This window comes from Lepus europaeus, chromosome 7 (assembly GCF_033115175.1).
Source record: "Lepus europaeus isolate LE1 chromosome 7, mLepTim1.pri, whole genome shotgun sequence".
In the NCBI taxonomy this organism is placed as follows: domain Eukaryota; kingdom Metazoa; phylum Chordata; class Mammalia; order Lagomorpha; family Leporidae; genus Lepus; species Lepus europaeus.
This window is the reverse complement of record NC_084833.1, coordinates 114,202,489-114,223,519: the sequence shown is the minus strand read 5'-3', so window position 1 is coordinate 114,223,519 and position 21,031 is coordinate 114,202,489. Positions and strand designations below refer to the sequence as shown.

Genomic DNA, 21,031 nt, shown 5'->3' with positions numbered 1-21,031 from the left:
CCTCCACCTTGCGGCGTCAGCACACCGGGTTCTAGTCCCGGTTGGGGCGCCGGATTCTATCCTGGTTGCCCCTCTTCCAGGCCAGCTCTCTGCTATGGCCCGGGAAAGCAGTGGAGGATGGCCCGAGTCCTTGGGCCCTGCACCCGCATGGGAGACCAGAAGAAGCACCTGGCTCCTGGCTTCAGATCAGCGAGATGCGCCGGCCGCAGCAGCCATTGGAGAGTGAACCAACAGCAAAGGAAGACCTTTCTCTCTGTCTCTCTCTCACTATCCACTCTGCCTTTAAAAAAAAAAAAAAAAAAAAAAAAGAAATTTTGATTTCTTTCTGGTGTTTTTTTTTTTTTAAATAAGATTTATTTATTTATTTGAGAAGCAGAGTTACAGAGAGAGAGAGAGGTCTTCCATCTGCTGGTTCACTCTTCAAATGGCTGCAATGGCTGGAGCTGGGCCGATCTGAAGCCAGGAGCCAGGATCAGGTCTCTAAAACAGGTGCAGGAGCTCAAGGACTTGGGCCATCTTCCACTGCTTTCCCAGGCCATAGCAGAGAGCTGGATCGGAAGTGGAGCAGCCAAGACTCAAACCAGCAGTGCCAGCACCTCAGGCAGAGACTTAACCTGCTATGCCAGAAGTTGTACTTATTTGTTCAATAGGGAATTGGCTGTGATACCAACTTAGCTCTAATTTGTTAAGGGCATGGAAGATCCAGGCATGAAAGGAGGGTCAGATTTGAATATGTATTTTCCGGTTTTGAATTCAGAAAATATTCCAGAATTTCATCTTTATGTGTGTGTGACCACCCTTTGCCTTTTTCATGAGACATCAGATCTGGAGGTCAGAGCCCCTTAGGGGTCACCACAAATGCGAGTGGATGGCCCTCACCGTGCCTCCTGCCTCTCTGGCATCCCTGTCATGCCGCTTAGAAGGACCCTGCAGAGACAGCTGGATCAAACCCACGAGAACAGCAGCTGTTTTCTGTTCTTCAGACAGAATTACTGGGTTAAAGGCAATGCTAAAGACGAAGTCCATGCAGTAAGTAAACTGACAGTCCTCAGACATACTTTAACTAGAAGATAAATAAATGCCACATAGCTTGATAGGGAAAGCTGACAGCTAACTCGGGTTTTTAGGACATTTCATTCTCTTTTCTTGGAGGTTTCCCCATATAGAAGCCAAGAGTTGGTATTGATTCTATTTAAACATTTGGAGAAACATAAAAAGATGTTTAAAGGAACTGATGTGCTACTAACTCTCAATTCCTAAACATTAACCACAAAACTGCACTCATGCTAAGTGTGGATGTTGGCATGGCTGGGCACAAATCAAGCAGTGGGCAAGGGAAGTGCCCAGCTGAGGGGGTGGTGAAGGGAAATGTTCCCAAGTTGGAATTTGAATAAGCCCTTGAAGCTGCCACCCTGTTGTTGGACCCAGATACCTACATGTGGCTGTGGATTTATTTGTCAGGACTGATCAGCCCCGAAGGCTGTGTTGCTAGCTCTGTGCGCACTTGTCTTTGCACAACCCCCGCTGTTGGGTTTGCTTGTGCTCTGCCTTTTCCATGTCCCCAGCCCTTTGAGGTAAAAGACAGTGTAGTCAGTTCTACAGGCATTTAAGTTCAAGCTATAAAAAACACACATGAAAGTCTTTTCTGCTATTATAGGGCTGAGACAGCCTTATGGCAGCATAAGGATAGGCATTGAGGCCACCTGTTTTATCTTAGTTCTTTGATAAATGATGGAGTAGGGCGGGATTTCAAAGCCTCCCATCCCCCAAGGTAGGAGTAAAGAGCAGGATGCTCCTCGGCAGCAGAGCCTTTTCCTTCCCTTCCTTGCTGAAAGCTCTGTTTCCCCTCCCAGCACCGGACTCCTCTGTCCCCGAGGCTGCCTGCCCGCCTGTCATGGTGCATCCATCATTGCCTTCGGTTTCCCCTTCACTGGGCTGGAGACCTGGACAGGGAGCTGTCATGCCCCCTCCCTCCTCTTGCACATCGAATGCACAACGTCCAGAACGATGTAGGTGTGTGTGTTTTGCACAGGGCCAGCTTCTAAGCTGTTGCCCTAGGTTGTGACTTGGAACTAGCTACACAAAGGTACTGGAACAAGTTCATGGAAAAGGCAATTGAAAGACAAGGTTTGGGGACGCCTGTTCGGCCTAGTGGTTAAGATGCTGGTTAGGATGCCTGTGTTACATGGGAGTGCCTGGGTTTGATGGTCGGCTCTGGCGCTTGACTCCAGCTCCCTGCTAATGCAAGCCCTGGCAGTCAGCACTGATGGCTCAAGTAGCTGGGTTCCTGCCACCCATGTAGGAGACCTGGATTGCGTGTCTGGCTCCGGGCTTGGTTGCCCCTCCCCAACCCCCCATTCTGCCACTGAGTCATTTTGGGAATGAACCAGTGGATGAGAACTCTGCCTCTCAAATAAATAAATGCATAAATAAACATTTAACAAATAAGTTGATCCTGGTGCAAAAATTTTTGAACCTATGCTTAATAAGGAGTCTTCAAAGAGTTTGTATAAAAGGCATATTTTTCATTATAACAAAACTATGTATGGACCTCAATTTTTTTTTTTGCCAGAAAGTAAACTTATCTTTTAATTCTATTTTTTCCACAAGTATTTTGAAGTTCTCTCACATTATTTTGATGCTGTGTCAGTGCCAACTCTATGTTTCATAAAGAGTTGGAATCGTTAAATGGCTAAGAATACAGGCTCTGTACGCTCAGTCTCTGTAGTGCCAGGATTCAGATCCCACCTCTGCCATTACTGGTTGTGTGACCTTAGCAAGGCAATTAACTTCACTACGTTTGGGGTTTTTCTCATTAGCATCTGCTTTGTAGGGTAGTGAGTAATGAGTGACGAGCATTTGGCTCATGGCAACTGCTGGGCAAGCGTTGGCTCCTATTGTTACTCCTGTGAAATGTGCACTGAGTAGGGAGCAGGAATCCAGTGATTATACAGAGGTGGGAGCTGCTTTATCTTAAAGGCTATTTGTAAACTTCAAAGGATAAAAAGGACATCAGAAAGGAAGAAGAAAATCTGGACAAAGTACGAAAGCGAAGGAGGGTGGTTTGAAATCCTGAGGTTTAGGGAATTGCCACTAAAAACCTGGAATTAGAGGAGGAAATTCAGAGTAGAGTCAGGGAGGTTCAGGTGAGAAAAGTGGGCCTTCCCCAAGTGATCAGAGAGTCTCTAGGTGCCGCCTTTTAACATTTTTAATTAATTTATTTATTTTAAGATTTATTTATTTACTTGAAAGTCAGAGTTACACAGAGAGAGAAGGAGAGGCAGAAAGAGAGAGAGAGAGATTTTCCATCCGCTGATTGACTCCCCAGTTGCCACAAAGGCTGGAGCTGCGCTGATCCAAAGCCAGGAGCCAGGAGCTTCCTCTGGGTTTCCCACGTGGGTGCAGGGGCCCACGGGCTTGGGTCATCTTCTGCTGCTTTCCCAGGCCATAGCAGAGAGCTGGATCGGAAGTGGAGCAGCCAGGACTCGAACCGGTGCCCATATGGGATGCTGGCACTGCAGGTGGTGGCTTTATTGGCTATGCCACGGCACTGGCCCCTGCCATTTTTTTTAACAATCAATGTATGTTAAATACTTTTTAAAATATGTACTTATTTTTAATTTGTATGTGTCTCATAAATACAACTTTATGTACATAGTAATTCTTCCCACTGTGCCCACACTCCCCTCCTTCCTGCTCTCTCTCTTGTTTTGTCAGAGAAAAAAAGAAAAAGAAAAAAGAACAAATGGAGAAAAAAAAAAAACCACTAAGAGACGTGTTCTCAGCTGTCTGTACAGGGCTGATCTATCTTATTGCTTCTCCAAGCTGATTTCCCTTTTTTTCCCTCTTCCTCTTTTCCTTTCCTTCTTCCCCCTTTCCTTTTAGAAAGTTAATTTTTTTTTTTTGACAGGCAGAGTTAGACAGTGAGAGAGAGAGAGAGAGAGAAAGAGAGACAGAGAGAAAGCTCCTCCTTTTTCCATTGGTTCACCCCCAAGATGGCTGCTACAGCCGGCGCACTGCACTGACCCGAAGCCGGGAGCCAGGTGCTTCCTCCTGGTCTCCCATGCGGGTGCAGGACCCAAGCACTTGGGCCATCCTCCACTGCCTCCCAGGCCACAGCAGAGAGCTGGACTGGAAGAGGAGCAACCAGGACAGAATCTAGCGCCCCAACCGGGACTAGAACCCAGGGTGCCAGCGCCACAGGCGGAGGATTAGCCAAGTGAGCCTCGGCACCAGCCAGAAAGTTAATTTCTTGAAAGAAGAACCCAAGGATGCTACTTCTTTTGTGAGCTCTTGGACATAACTATAACTTATGAGACATAGTAATATGCTCCTTTTAATATACTAAGAGGAAGTGAATCTTGAGAACAAGTTTTACTATTAAGTTTCACAGTACAACACTTTGGGGACAGAGGTCCTGCATGGGAAGTTGGTGCATAATGATTCTTGTTTGTTTAACAAATAACACTCTTATGTATAATATCAGTAATCGCCCAAGACTCTTGTCACGAGCTGCCAAGGCTATGGAAACTTTTTGGGTCCATTAGCTTGACAGAGCCATAAGCAAAGTGGAAGTTCTCTCCTCTCTTCAGAGAAAAGTACATCGTTCTTTGGTGGCCCCTTCTTTCCTCTGGGGTCTCACCCATGGGGGTCCTTTGGGTAGGACATCTTTTGCCAGAGTGTCTCGGCTTTCCATGCCTGCTATGCTTTTAGGTGCCATTTAAAGGCTATAAAGGGTCTGAAGGTCATGGGGAAGTGTGCAATCCACTAAGGTCCCGGCTTCTGTCTATCCTCCTGGAGAAGCAAAAGGCTCCTGCCTAACCTGGGTTTTGCTGAATTTCACTTCTCCAAGGCCCTTCCTGCAGGGAAAATGCTGAAGGTCAGTGCCCGCATGCATGTTCATTCTCCAAGTGGAAAATGCAGTGCAGTGATGTGAAGAGAAGTCTCCTGACGGCCTTGCCAATGGGTCTGGTGCCCCGGAGCTTGTCCTGGAGACAGCAAATCACATTTGCCTCTTGGCTCTAGGGAGCTAATGGGACTTGCATTTAGAAGCAGCTTCGATTAATGCATCTTTAATAGTGCATGACAGAGACTGGGATATCACTCATGGTTTAAGAAGTAGGCCCTGAAATCCTGCTGAATCCGTGTCTTAGAAACACTTGTTGAGTTCTCTCAGAGCTTTCTTGTAATGGTGGCAAAATACAGAATTAGCAAATGCTTCAAGCACTGCTATTAAATTGTGTTTTCATGGGTTTATTTTATATTTGTTTCATCAGCAGTTGTGTGCATTGTGTAGGAGGAAAATCTTTTTGCTTAGATGCCCATGTGTCAGATATCATTTCTGATTTTATCATGTTAATAGCATTCCTCTCCTGCATTAGTGTTACATACCTGTTTTCAAGTGTCTGCTGGTTTATATACATAGTGTATAAATTAATATATATATAATATATATATGGTTTTACCCTAATCTTTTAAGCATCTTATGACACGTTTTGTTACTTTTTTTTGATATTTATTTATTTGAGAGGCAGAGGTACAGAGAGAGAGAGACAGAGAGAAGGGTCTTTCATCCAATGGTTCACTCCCCAGATGGCCGCAACGGCCAGAGCTGAGTCTGAAGCCAGGAGCCAGGAGCTTCTTCCGGGTCTCCCACATGGGTGCAGGGGCCCAAGGACTTGGGCTGTCCTTAGCTGCTTTTCCAGGCCATTAGCAGAGAGCTGGATTGTAAGTGGAGCAGCCAGGACACAAACCAGCACCCAAATGGGATGCTGGCACCGCAGGCAGAGGCTTATCCTACTACACCACGGCACTGGTCCCCTTTTGTTACATTTTGAATTTGATCCATACACACACACACATGCCTATTTTTAAAAAGATTTTTTAAACTTTTATTTGAAAGACAGAGTTACAGAGAGATGTAGAGACACACAGAGAGAGGTCTTTCATCCTTGGTTTACTCCCCAAATGGTCGCAATGGCCAGTGCTAACCTGATCCAAAGCCAGGAGCCAGGAGCTTCCTCTGGATCTCCCATGTGGGTGCAAGGGGCCAAGGACTTGAGCCATCCTCTGCTGCTTTCCCAGGCCATAGCAGACAGCTGGATCAGAAGTGGAGAAGCCAGAACTCGAAGCAGCGCCCATATGGGATGCTGGCATTGCAGGCTGCAGCCTTAGCCCACTGCACCACAGTGCCGGCCCCATATATGCCTATTTTTAAATGATTGTTTTCTTAGATTAGTATACCTAAATAAAATGTACCTTCTGGGGCAGATGTTGTGGTTCAGTTGGTTAAGCCACTGCTTGGGATGCCCACATCCCATACTGTAATGCCTTGTTCAAGCTTAGTCTAGCTTCCCGCTAATGCGCCTAGGAGGTAGCAGATGATGGTCCAAGTATTGGGCCCCTACCTTACATGTAGGGGACCAGAATGGAGGTCCCGCCCTCTGATTTAGGTCTGGTGCAGTCCTGGCTGTTGTGGACATTTGCAGAGTGAGCCAGCAGATGGAGTGTCCCTCACTGTCTCTCCCTCTCTCTTTGTCACTCTTCCAGATAAATAAGCATGGGCATGCATCACTTGAATAAATAATACAATAAAAAAAACCTTCTACCTTAGTCTCAGAGGTATCTCTCATTTTTGACTTGCATGGGCCCCTGTAGAGCCCTCATTTATATCTGATACAAACTCAAGTGCTGCTGCCTTCCATGGATGGCTTTATTGGAAGCTTAGTTTACTGATTTACATTAATCTTTTGGTGTTGACTAATTTTTACATTTTCCTGGTTTGTGTTTGTCACTTCAGAGTTTTCCTTAATGCTTTCTGTTTTTTGCCCAAAGAAAGCAATAAAAATTATAGAATAGAAACCTTTTCTTCATATATCTATATATATCAGTATCATATATATGATATACATACATATATATATATATTATATATATCAGTATCAGGATTTCTTGAAAGAAATGTAATAAAGGAAGTTGTATCTTTCCTTGCTGTAAAATGAGTGTGTGGACAGAGGTATATTATTGGCACATTTAGACTACACATCGCTAGAGGGTAGGATTGGACCACCGGTGGGCTCACCACAGCATTGTGGGTCACAAGTACGCGTTCCCAGTATTGGTGACATCTCCTTACCTACACTGGATGTCAAGGAGTTAATTCTTGACCATTTAGACTGCAGGCCTCTGAAATGTGTCTAAAGTGGGTGATAAACCCTGACCTTAATGAGATTCAGCCAGAAAACCGGGCTCTCTGTGTTTTCCTCTCTCTGCTTTTGTTTCTCTTTCTCTGCCCATAGCAAAGGGGACATGGGCACTTCTTAGGCTCAGGGGGTGAACTCTGGTTGAGGGGAAGATTTATTTCCTGGGCCAGAGGAGATTTGGTTGTAGACTCTGCCCTTTGTGTCTCACTGGTGAGAAATTCCTCTTCCCTGGAGCCAACACCTGCACACCCCAGCCCCTGGCGGGCTCCGTGCTCTTGGCGCGCTCACCCCTGGCCCTGCCTCTAATTCAGTTTTAAGCTGCTCTGGCCCTGCCTGCTGGAAGGCAGATGATCTCAGCCTGGCACACACAGCAGCCTCTCTCCTCCCCTGCCCGCTCTTCCTCCCTCCAGGCGGGGCCAGGCCACAGATGTGTGCTAATGAGAGCTTCTCTTTGTTTACAGGGTTTGGGATGCGCTGACAGACAATTACATGCCTTCACTCTCGGAAGACTGGAGGGACCCAAACATCGAAGCGCTGAATGGCAACAGCTCTGACACCGAGGTACCTCTCTGGGGCTCCCTGTTTAGGAGGACTTGAGAAGATGTGGACTCCAGTTAGCAAATCATTCAGTAACTCCACAGTCTTCCTCGTCGTGTAACAAAGCTCAGGAATCCTCAACATCCCTGCTGGAAAGAGCAGTTATGGAGGGGGTGGGCGGTAGGGGGACCTCCTGGGTGTCTGAAGAGATTGGAATGGTTATCTGTGAGGAGAGTGGGCACAGACAACTCTCTGTGTTGATCTGTGTCCTACAAGGCATGGAAGTAAGAATCAAGTATCACAGGTGTCTTCTGGGGTTCAAATAATGAGTTTTTAACCAATCAGGCTTTCCCATTAAAAATAAGCAATTCAGTCCTACCAGAAACAGGGCTGAGAATCAGTGCTGGCAGATCTTGCAGCCTGTGTGAAACTCAACCAAGGGCTTGTTTAAGTGCCTGGGTCAGGGCCACACTCCCTGGTTATGGATGCCAGGGAAAGAAGGAGCCCCAGGGCTTCTGATAAACAGAGGATACTTCCTGGGAGTCTATTTGCACAGGCCGTGGGTGCGGGGAGTGACCTTTCAGAAGATCCAGGTTGCTCCTCCTGGCTGTCTACATGTAGTGTCTTAGTCACTTTGATCTGCTGTAAGAGAACACCTTAGATGGGGTAACTTGCAAACACTGGAAATTTATTTCTCATACTTTTAGAGGTTTCGAAGTTCAAGGACAAGGGCCTGCCAGGTCAGCCTCTTGAGGAAGGCCTGCTTGCTGGTCTGTAGTCAGTCATCATATTCCTGTGTCCCCACACAGCTCACTGGGGTCTCCGTTATGAGGGCACTATCCCATTCATGAGGGCTCCAACCTCATGACCTAATTCCCCCCCAAAGGCCCCACCTCCTACCGCCATCGCCTTGGGGGTTAGGATTTTCACAGATGAACTTAGGTTTGGGGAGGGCACAGACACTCAGAGCATAGCAGAAGGTAAAACTGTTTAATGGCTCAGTGAATGTAAAAAAGCTGATTTCTGCTTCGCTTGGTTTTCTAGTTTCAGCTGAAGAGGACAGGTGATGAGTTTTTACCGGGAAGAGCTGGCACAGCCCCGGGGACTCAGCAAGTGATGAAGGGAGGTGGAGCCAATCTTCCTGGGTGATCCAGAGTTGAGTTCAAGTAAAGGAACAGGAAACAGATTCCCCTTATTGGGCAAGATATCTACAGACTATTGCTTGAGATAGCACTCCTCAAATGGCTGCAACAGCCGGGGCTGGGCCAGGCCAAAGCCAGGAGCCAATAACTTTCATCTGGTCTCTTATATGGGTACAGGGGCCCTAGCACTTGGACCAACTTTTGATGCTTTCCCAGGTGCATTAGCAGGGAGCTGGATCAGAAGTGGAGCAGCCAGTTTGTGTTTGGGGGGGGGGGGGGGGCAGCATTGTGGCCAGTTCAGAGGGCTAAACCTCTGCCTGCAGTGCCAGCATCCCATAGGTTGGAGTCCCAGCTGCTCCACTTCCAACCCAGTTCCTTGCTAATGTGCCTGGGAAAGCAGTGGAAGATGACCCAAACATTTGGGGGCCTGCACCCAGGTGGGAGACTTGGAAGAAGCTCCTGGCTCCTGACTTCAGCCTGGCCCAGTCTTGGCTGTTATGACTATTTGGAGAGTGAATCAGCAGATGGAAGCTCGCTCGCTCACTCGCTCTCTCTCTCCCTCCCTATTTCTGCCTCTCAAATAAATAAATAAATCTTAAAAAAAAAAGGAGAAGTGGAGCAGCTAGGACTCAAACCAGAGCCCATATGGGATGCCAGTGTCACAGGTGGTGGCTTAACCCATTGCACCCCATCTATGTATCCTTAACTCTTCTAATAATTAGCCATCCAAAATGTTCAAATCTGCAAGGCATCATTGACTAGGGCAGGTTAGATGGTGCTCTGAGACGAAGATTTGCTGCACAGCTACTGAGCTTGTAGGAAGCTTTGTCTCGGGTCCTGTTTTGCACTCTGACTGCTCCTTTGCTCTTGCTTTTCTGTATGCTGGTTAGAACTGAGCCAAAACACCAAGGACAAGAGGGCACTCATGGAACAAATCTGGTGGCTGAGATTCAGCCAGATCCATTGCAGGGCAAGCAGCAGACGTGGCTTTGTTATCTCTTTTGCCAGTTTTCTAACTCATTTGGTGGACGAGGCCAAGGATATTTAAGATAGCCTGCCCTTCAAAAGGATCTAATTCCTCCTCATTTGCAGATTTCCCTCCAGAGAGGGAATATTTCAGGAGGAGCTGAATGACCCCGAGATGGATGATCTTCCTTTGTAGTATTTCTTCCATCAAACCCATGGGAAAGGACACGGTAGCAGAAGAGGGTGGATTAAAGCCGTTTTATTTCATCCTTTTTAAAATTCTCTGGGTTAATTACTGAAGCAGCTTTTTAAACGGACCTCAGTTTAAATGACTTACTGGGTTAGCCAGAGCTGTGTATTCCTTCTGTGAAACGTACTGACCAACCAACCAAGTGCCCTTGGGGTGCTCAGTGCCCACAGCTGGTGGGCTTCTCGTTCATGAGCCCACAGACCCTCAGCATAAGTGAGCCACTGCTGAGAATCAGCTGTTTGCTCCCAAACCTCATCACCGTTGTCTTTGTGCCCAACAATAAGTCATTTCACTAAATATTGTAAAAACTGTTGAATTTTGACTGTAGGGTCATTTTTCTATATTAAAAATTAAAATTTCACATGTACAAAACTTAAAAAGTCAAAATTTTAAAGACTCCAGGTAGAAATAAGTCTTTAAAAAATTAAAACAGCAGCCTCTTGCCTTGTCTTTCCCTGCTGAGTAGAGGCAACTATCTTTGTTTCTTTTTTGAGATACAGCTTCAATTTTCTAACAGTATATTTATATTGCTGTTTTCTATGATTTTTAAAAAAGTATTCATTTTAGTTGTTATCTATTTGTATTTTGGAAGATAAAAATACAATTCTTTTGCACCAACTGCAGTACTCACACCTTTCCTTTCTTGGCATATAGGGTTGTCACCCACTGATAATCGATTCAAAATTATAGACACAATTGTAGCTATGTAAATACTATTTCTAGCTGAACCATGTAGTGTTCTGGAAGCATATTTCCTCTCCCATCAAACTTCTGTAATCACCCTGTTTTTTCCTTTGCTTAGTTTCTAATGTGCGTATCATTCATTCAACTCTGCGCTCTGACTGAAGCACACATTTCCCAACATGATTGCTTTGTGTTCTTGCACGTGATAGTCAGGTGCAGCCGCAAGAGGAGATACAACACAGGCTCACGGAGACCAAGTTTATTAAGCCATTGTCCCTTGGTATCCCCAGGAGGGAGGAGGCAGGAATTGGGTCCAGGACCTCCCACTGATACAAAAATCTGCCTGTGCTCAAGTGGCAGGCATTTGGAGCAGTCGTTAATATGCATCTTGGGGCGCCTACACCCCATGTCAGAGCTCCTGGATTCAGCTCCAGCTCCATTTCTTATTCCAGGTTCCTGCTAATTCATACTCTGGAAGGCAAAGTCATTTAGGTACTTGAGTCCCTGCCACCCACAGAGGAGACCTGGATGGAATTCTGGGCTCCTGGTTTCCGCCTGGCCCAGCCCTGGCTGTTGTGGGCATTTGAGGAATGAAGTAGCACACGGAAGATCTTTCCCTATCTGTGTCTCTGTCTCTGTCTCTCTCTCTGTTTCCCTTTCAAATAAAATAAATAAATAAAAATGTAAGTCCTTTATGTGAAATGACATAGTATTTGCATATAACCTGCACATATCTTTCCATATACTTAATCATCTCCAACTTACAATACCCAACACAATGCACATGCTACATAAATAGCTGTTGCATTGTATTGTTTAGGGAACAATGACCAGAAGAAAAACCTTCCGTACAGATGCAGTTTTTCTGTTAGAATACATTTGATGTGTGGTTGGTTGAATTTGCAGATGAGGAGCTGTGGATATGGAGGGCCAGTTGCAGCTACAGATCCTAGAAGCAGGAGGCAAGGCATGCCACCCGGGGCCACATGGGGAGGCAGTTCCCTGCCAATGCACCTGGGAAGGGAATGGAAGATGGCCCAAGTACATGAGCTCCTGCCACCCATGTGGGAGACCCAAATGGAGTTCCAAGCCCCTGGTTTCAGCCTGGCCCAGCACTGGCTCTTGTAGGCCTTTTGGGAAGTGGACCAGGGGATAGAAGATCTCTCTCTCTCCCTTTCTCTGTGTTGCTCTGCCTTTCGAATAAAAATTATATCTTAAAAAAAAAATCCATGAGAACATCTTTGTTCACCTGTTAGATATACTATTAAGTGTTCAATATGATAGTTATTCTAGGTTACTGTCGAGAAGCCCAAAATCTGTTGTGATCCCCAGTTCTCTGGATATTTGACTCCTTTTTGGTTCTCCATAAGAAGCTTTTAGTATGTTCTCCTTCCCCTTTCTCATTTGAAATTTTACAATAATGTGCTTCATAGTGGGTTTTCAAAATGCATTATGCACTCTATTGTACTCAGTGGGCCCTTTGAAGCTGGAAACTCATGGCTTTACCTGGTGGCATACTTTCTTGTGTTATTTTTCTGTAGGTAAATGATCTTTTTCTACCTCTATTGAGATGCATTTTTCTCCTTTATTATCTTGATGTGATGAATTTCTTGAATTAAGTTTCAAATATTAAATCAAACTTGTATTCTTGAGATAAAGCCAACTAAGTCGTGCTGTATTACCCTTCTTTATTTTATTTTCTCCCTACAGCTTTAATGAAGGATAATTAGCATGATTACAGTGCACTTGTTAGAGTGTACTATGTGATAAGCTTTGATATATGAATACATCTGTGAAACCGTTGCCACAATCAGGAGAGTAAACATAGCCATTATCCCTCCCTCCCTCTAGGCAACCACTCACCTGCTTTCTGCTACAATTGATTATGTTGTGTTTCGTGGAATTTTATATAAATGGAATCGTACAGCCTGTCCTTTTTTTGGTCTGGGTTTTTAAACATTTTTAAAAATTAATTAATTAATTAATTTGATAGACACAAAGAAAAAGACAGCGACAGATAGACAGACCCAGGGAGACCCCCTATTCGCTGGTTCACTCCTCAAAAACTCACAATAGCAGGGGTTAGGCCAGGCCAAGGCCAGGAGCCCAGAGCTCCATGGGTCTTCCCATGTGGGCGGTGAAAACCCAAGTACCTGAACTCTCACCTGCCGCCTCTCAAGGTGCACATTAGCAGAAAGCTGGAACTGGGAGGGGAACTGGGACTCAACCTAGACACTCTGGTAAGGGGTATGAGCATCCCAAGCAGTCTTAACCATTAAGTTCAATATGCAATCTCCCCCATCTGGCTTTTTAAACTTAGGATAATTATTCAGCGATTTAACTTTGTTGTTGCGTGTATCAGCGGTTCATTCTTTTCTATTGCTGAATAGTATTCTAATATATGGGCATACTATGATTTGCTTATTCATTCACCTATAGGTGAACACTGGTTTTTAAATATTGCAAGTAAAGCTACTGTGAACATTCTTGTGTAAGTCTTTCTGTGGCCATGCACTTCCATTTCTCTTGGATAAAAACCATTGAATAGAATAGCTGAATCATATGGTTGATGTAGTTGTAACTTTTTAAGGATCTGCTAAACTACTTTCCAGTTTGAGAGATCCGATGGTTCTACATTTTCAACAATGCTTGTTACAGACAGTCTTTTTTTTTTTTTTTTTTTAAAGACTTATTTATTGAAGCAGGAGTTGTGGCAGAGCAGGCTAAGCCACCAGTTGGGATGCCCATATCTCAATTCAGATGCTGATTTGAGTCTCAACTACTCTATTTCTGATCCAGTTTTCTGTCTCCTGGTGCCCAGCCCTGTTGTTTCAGGCATTTAGGGAATGAACCAGGGGATGGAAGCTGTCTTGCTCTGTTACTCTGTCTTTCAAGGAGATGAAAATAAACAAACACTTTTAAAAAAATGTTTGAAAGGCAGAAGATGGGGGCAAAATCTGCTGCCTCCCAAGAGCGTTCTTTAGCAGGAAGCTGGATTGGGAGTGGAGCAGCTGGGACCCGAACCAGTGCTCCTATGTGGGATGCTGGTGTCTTAAGTGGCAGCTTAAGCCACTGCAGTACAAAGCCGGACTGCGTGTCTTCATTTTTAAAGTGTGTCTTTTATAGGTGGCGTATAATTGGGTTCCGTTTGTATATTCAGTCTGACAACCTATGCTTTTTGGTTATTGTATTCAGTTCATTTGCATTGTGTTTTGTTCATTGAAGGCTTATGATAAGTCATGCTATCTTGCATTTCTATGTTTCATCAATTTTTTTCTTTTGTTGCCATGTCTCTGTTCAACCTTCCCTCTCTCCTTTTGACTCAATCCAATATTCTTTAGCATTCCATTTTATGTATCTATTGGATTTTTCTCTGTACCTCTTTGTATGCAATTTTGTAGCGATTCCTTAGTTATTACACCCTATATTACTGTTAGCCTAGTCTATTTAGAATTGATATTGCGCCTCCTCGCATGAAATGTGAAACACTTGTAAGAGCCTCAATCCCTTCCCTCCAACCTTTTTTGCTATCCTTGTCATATATTTTATTAGAACTGTACACCACAAAGTTATTTTTGCTTCAGACAGTTAACCATCTTTTAAGGAAATTAAGTGAAGGAAAAGAAGATAATTCTTTGTATTTCCCCATTGTGGTGTTCTTTATTATTTCCCATAGATCTGATTTCCTGTCATTTCCTTTCAGTCCAAAGCCTCTGTAGAGTGCTTCTTGCAGCGCAGGGTCACAGGTGACAGACTCTTCCAGTTTCATTTGTTTTATGTTTTCCTCTGCCTTCCAGGGCCGCAGCCTTGCACTGCCTGTGTCCAGTGCTGGAAACAATCAGCTCATAGATTGTGTCCCGATTTATCCTTGTTTGTGGCAGGAGAGGCAAGTCCAATACTAATTACTCTGTGATGGCTTAAAGAGACCATGTCTTCTGTTTGTGCCTTCTTAATCATTTTATGCAAGTGTTGAACTTCTTAAATTGATCTTCTAAAATTTTCCCCATTATTTTCTGTCTACTTATTTTGTTTTACTCTTTAGGGGATTTTTACAACCTTCAGCTCTATTGGAAAATCTAGATTTTAGTACCATACTTTTAATTTCTGAGGACTTTTTTTAGTTTTTTGATGAATTATTTGAAAAGGGACATGTTTAAGGGAGGCAGAGCTTTTTAAAGATTTATTTATTGCATCTGGTGTTGTGTACCTGGCAAGGCCGCTGATATGACAAAGGCATCCCATAAAGGTGCCAGTTCGTGTCCCAGTTACTCCACTTCCAATCCAGCTCCCTGGGTGCCATGAGAACTGCCTTAATCCCTTCTGAGGGCAGCTCCCCAGAGATCCAAGGACCTGCCACTAAGGTGTACCTCTTCAAGGCCCCACTACTTCCCAAAGCCACCACACTGAGGGCCATACCTCCGACACATGAAGCCTCTGGGGACACATTAAAACCACAGAACCCGGCGGGCGCCAAGGCTCAATAGGCTAATCCTCCGCCTGCGGCGCTGGCACACCAGGTTCTAGTCCCAGTCAGGGCACTGGATTCTGCCCCGGTTGCTCCTCTTCCAGTACAGCTCTCTGCTGTGGCCCAGGAGTGCAGTGGAGGATGGCCCAAGTGCTTGGGCCCTGCACCCCATGGGAGACCAGGAGAAGCACCTGGCTCCTGCCTTCAGATCAGCGTGGTGCGCTGGCTGCAGCACGCTGGCCACGGTGGCCATTGGAGGGTGAACCAACGACAAAGGAAGACCTTTCTCTCTGTCTCTCTCTCTCACTGTCCACTCTGCCTGTAAAAAAACAAACAAACAAACAAACAAACAAAAAACATAGAACCCTGCTCCTATTATAAATAAATGGGCACAGGAAATCATTTTACAAATTATATTATAAGGTGGGTGATGGGTGATATAAGAAAGACTTCGTAGAACTCTGCTCAAAGACTCATCATAGAAGCTTGGCCTTAGATTAGGAGCTTGGAGAGTAAATAAATGCATATTTGTGTTTTTAGGGCAAGGTAATATGCTTGAGTTATATATGTATGTACACGTGATTAGTATTTTTTAAAAGATTAATTAATTTATTTGAAAGGCAGAACAAGAGAGAGAAGAAAAATCTCCCATCCACTGGTTCACTCCCCAAATGGACCAGGCTGAAGCCGGGAGCCCAGAACTCCATCCTGGCCTCCTACGTGGGTGGTGGCAGGGGCTCAAGCACTTGGTCCATTATGCTCTACCTTCCCAGGTGCATTAGCAGGAAGCCAAATAGGAAGTAGAGCAGCTGGGTCTTGAACCAGCACTCTGATATGCGATGCTGCTATTGCCAGTGGTGGTTTAACTCCTGCAGTACAAAGCTGGCCCCATAGTATTGTTATTTTTAATAATTCTCCACTCTCAATGGGTTTTTCCATGAATCAACCTGATAGCAGACAGTGGTTACCTTGGACAAGAGGAATTGGATGTCCAGCATAGTCAGTTCCACCTTTCTGCTTTCCAGATGACTAGGGAGCTGTTATCTACCCTTCAGAGCTTTCATTTTCGTTTGCTCCTTAATTCTTCCATCAAGTATTTGTTGGCCCCTGTTCTGGCACATGTCACTAGGGGAATACAGAGCCATTGACTTAGCCCACAAAATTGCTTCCTGCTTGTTCACAAGAGTGAAAGGGCCAAAAATTGTCTTTTCCTTCAGTTGGGTACATACAGATGAATTTTATTTTTCTACTTTTTCTCTGGAGATAAAAATGTATCTGTTTTCCTAATTCTGGTCAAGGAAGCAACCACACCCATGGGAAACAAGGGTTGTAAGGGGAGGGAAATATTAGGGAGAAGGAGCTAAATACTCATTAGCAACTCCCCTCTAAAAAGTTTTATTTCTTTTCATTTATTTGAAAGGGAGAGAGAGACAGGAAGAGATAAAGAGAGAGCTCTTCCATCTGCTGGTTCACTCTTTAATGCCTGCAACAGCCAGGGCTGTTGCTGTGCCAGGCCAAACCAGGAGCCTGAACCTCTACCCTGGTCTCCCGTGGGAGAGGCAGGGGTCCATGTACTTGAGCCATCACTGCTGCCTCCCAGGTTGTTCTTTAGCAGGAAGTTGGTGTGGGAGCTGAGACTTGAACCCAGTTACTTCGATGTGCAATGCAGGGGTCCCAAGTGGTAGCTTAAATGCTGAGCCAAATGTCACCCTGTAAATTCCCTTCCTTAGGCATGGAGTCATCTGGAATCCTTTACCAAAAGACACTGGTTAGTGGTCTGTGTTGGGCACAAGGACTCCACGTAATTTTAATCCCCACTTGGACTACTGTGCAATAAGATTGAGCGGTGTCACAGGCTCCAGGGAAGGTTCTCTACATTCTTTTTTTTTTTTTTTTTTGACAGGCAGAGTTAGTGAGAGAGACAGAGAAAAAGGTCTTCCTTTGCACCCCCCAAGTGGCCGCTACTGCCGGTGCGGTTGGTGCACCCCAATCGGGACTAGAACCTGGTGTGCTGGCGCTGCAGGCGGAGGATTAGCCTAGTGAGCCGCAGCGCCGGCTGCTGTCATTTTTCAAAACCCTTTCACTTTCTCATGCTCTCTGTTAGTCCCCCTCAGACTTTCCACTCTGCCCTGGTTATGGGGGGAAGGTGGAGTCGATAAATGATGTGTGTGAAGGGAAGAGGGCCTGTGGAGAGGTGACGGGAGCTAGGGCAGCAGTGCAAGTCTGGTTGGGTTGACAGCGAGTTCTGGAGCGGAGCCGGCTGAGAGGGGCAAGAGGCTGGGGAGAGTCAGAACCAAAGCAGCCAGGGGTGGATGTGGTGAGATGGAGGGGGAGGGGGAGTCCTCAGGCAGAAGGAAGCCGCGAGGGCTTTCTTGCAGGGTCTTTGCGTATGCTTCTCCTTTTATTTTACCTTTTAATGACAGACTTCTGGGATCTAAGAAAATAAGGGGTGGGTATATCTCCCATACTAGGAGGAAGTCGGTGCAGCTGAAATCCATGAGCTTATAATTGATTTCCAGACCTCTTCTTACTCAAGCCTGACAAGCACGGTAGGCTTTGTGCCTGAGAGAGGGAGCAGGAAGGAAGCTCTAAGAGTCCATTCAGGCCCCAGCCCAGGTTCATTAACATTTAAACAACCAGGAGGATCTCTCCCTAGGAGCACTCTCCCAGCCTTGAGGGGAGCTGGGTAAGGAGATCATAAAGTTAACACTAAAACTGACCACATTTCAGAAAATGTCAACATCCCGTTTTTAATAGATTTAATGCCACAGCCCCAAACCATCCCCTCCCTAATTCAGCTTATAGACTAGCAGCTGCTGCCAGATGCTTAGAAAACAACAACCCAAATGGAAAACAAAAACTCCTTATCCCAGTAAGAGCCCTACTTCTACCACATGACTTCCTGGCCTAAGAAAGTTCCGCTGTGAGCGAGGTTGGTGAACAAAGGGTGGCTGCAGGAGTTTTGTTCTGCCCAGCGGGGAGCTGTGGGGACCAGGGGGCTACCATAGGTGGTAGACTTGGCAGAGGCAGAAACATATGGGTTTCACAGCAGAAATAGATGTTGCCATCTGGCACACCAGCCCCTTAAATGATTCCGTCACCTGCCTGGCCTACCTCTCACCCAGGTGGAGCACAGATGGCACTTAAGATATATTCGCTTAATTTTTGTTAGTGACATAGGCCTGGTTCTAAGCAAACGGAGACAGAAGGTGATGTGCCTTGTCAGGGGTGTCTACCAAAGCAAAACTCAAAGAAGAGGAGAGAAGTGTCTGAGGATACACGACCTCCGACGTGATTGCTGGGATTGGAACTGGGATCTTTCCTGTTAGAATAAAAAGGATGTCATCCCCAGGGAAGGGACGCATCATTGACTCCTGGATGGGAGTGGCTCTGCAGAGCCAGCCCCCTGTAGGAACGTCAAATTATACTTTTAGACACTGAGCTTGTTAGGAGTTTCAGAGATTCATTTAGTGTAGAATTTGAACATAGATGCCAACCGGTAACAGTCTGGGATATGATCAATAAAGCCAGGTAGGCTATAACTATCCTATTGGACTTAAACATCTAGAATTTCAGTGGTTCAACTTTCAGAATCATAGGATTATGGAGTTTTGGGGACAAAGGACAAATGGATCAAGCGGTTTTCTCTTCCACTATTTTTCTTACTGTTTAATTTGTCCTGCAGTTCATGTGGGCAGGTTATTTAGTAGCATGTGTAAGGAGAGGAGGGCAGAACAGGGAGGAGACCGGATTCGCAGAGGTGGCTAACTGCTGGGGTACACACAGAGCAAGCTCCCCGGCCAAAAGCCCAGCCTTGCAGCAGGCTGGGTCTTATGTTAGCTTAGAGCAGGCTAAGGGTCTGGAGGGGAGGGCAGTGAGCAGAGCTGAGCGGCTTTGTACAGGTTTTTCTCTAGCTTTTCAAACTTGGAAAAGAATGCAGAGCGTGGGGTGAGGAACCATGGGATGGAGCTGTTTTTTTGAACAAATGCAGGAGCAAAGGAGCCCCCCTGGGAATTTGATCTGCTTTTGGGCAAGGAGCTAAAATGGCTGAGGCTTATGTCCTCGTTTGTCCGCAAGTCCCACGATGATTCATCACATCCTCCATCAGCTATGATACCATGCCCAGATTCCAGTCACAGGACGGCCGAGCCTGAACTTCTGAAAGCCACGACTATTTGGATTGGAACAGCGAACCCCTTAAAATGGGAGCTGGGTGAATCTGGAAACAAACCCCTAGACTGAAACTCCTCATTAAAATAAGTGTGCCTTTGCTGTGGGGGTCAGTTGCCATGTCACTCCCCTTGACAAGGTTCCTTGTTCACCCGGTGATGACCGGTCTATGGGCTACAGAACAGTGCTGTTCCTGTGAGTCAGAGTGGTGGTGGCCATTCCTTCCTGCTTCTCCTTTTCTGGCCAAACTGGACTCAGTGGTGTGTGCTGTGTGACGGAGGTATGCTGGCAATTGAATGACACTCCGGACAGCTCTTCGGTTTCCTTGTACGGACAGTGGAAAGCTGGAATGCTCTCTTAGTCCATCAGAATCCCATCTCCTCTCTCCCTACTTCTAGATCCATGAGAAGGAAGAGGAAGAGTTCAATGAGAAGAGTGAAAATGACTCTGGCATCAATGAGGAGCCTCTGCTCACAGCGGATCAGGTATGGGTCTCTCTCACTTCTGGGGATCTTGTGTGATTTTGATAGAAAAAGGGTTTAAGAAAAATATCTGCCAAATCCACCTAAGGCAGAAGGAAGTTGAATGGGCTTGTGGTGGTTGTGCTAATGACGGAGTGTCTTTTATAAGGAATTTGATGTCTCTTTGTGCCTCAGTTTACCTGCCTGCCATGAACACAAACGTAATCCCTGACCCTTGGGTTGGTAGGGGTCAGTCTTTGAGAATAGCTAGAGATAGGCCTGGTGTTTATTACCTTCACTTCTGGCTAAGCCTCTTGTAAGCCAGGGCACTCAAGCAGGGGTCTCAAATACCCATTCTTCCAAAAACAGTGGCAGGTGAGGCTTCTGTGTGTATGGTAACTTCCCACATTTCATAGAAAACATTCTGAGCCTTCCAGAAGGAGTCCTGGAGACACTTCCCTCTTTGTAAGCTAAGAGTGCTCCGCCTTTGGTTTGGTTTTATTCTTTCTTAATGATTTACTTTTTATTTATTTGAAAGCCAGATTTACAGAGGGAGAGGAATAGACAGAGAGATCTTCTATCTGCTGGTTCACTCTCCCAAACAGTCACAATGGCCAGGGATGGGCCAGGCCAAAGCCAGGAGCCAGGAACTCCATATGGGTCTCTCACATGCGGGCAGGAGCCCAAGCACTTGGGCCATCTGCTGCTGCTCTCCTATGGGCATTAGCAAGGAGCTGAATTGGAAGTGGAGCAGCTGGGACTCCAACCAGTGCTCATATCACAGGTGGTGGCTTAACCTGCTGTCTCAAAATTCTGGCCCCATTTCTGGTTTTAGTTTTGATAACGTATTACTTAGGGAGAATAACGTAGAGTCTCTGATTTCTTTATTTGGCTTTATAGTAAACAAATATTTATGGGAGGTTTTCTTGAACTAGACTCCATCCAAAGTTTCTCAAAATTGATCTGAAAAAACTCTCCTTGGGAGACTTCAGTGTCTGAATGTGTTTTTTAGTAAACTTGTTCTTCATTTCTCTGGTCAAAAAGGGGCATTTGAAAGGGGTGAACATTAGGAGATTGAAGAGAACCAGATAGAAAAGGACAGGGACTAACATTTTGTGAATTGCAGGGGGAAGCACATCCATGGGTCCAGTGGT

At 45.6% G+C, this 21,031-nt stretch overlaps 1 protein-coding gene across 1 annotated transcript in view; it reads left to right on the top strand.

Annotated features, from left to right (window-relative positions):
• Nucleotides 1-21,031, top strand: part of FEZ1 (fasciculation and elongation protein zeta 1) — a 49,568-nt gene that overhangs the window by 10,398 nt on the left and 18,139 nt on the right. Inside the window, exons 3-4 of the mRNA XM_062198451.1 lie at nt 7,664-7,763; nt 19,815-19,901. Coding sequence (XP_062054435.1) covers nt 7,664-7,763; nt 19,815-19,901 — 187 coding nt within the window. The remainder of the gene's footprint in view (nt 1-7,663; nt 7,764-19,814; nt 19,902-21,031) is intronic.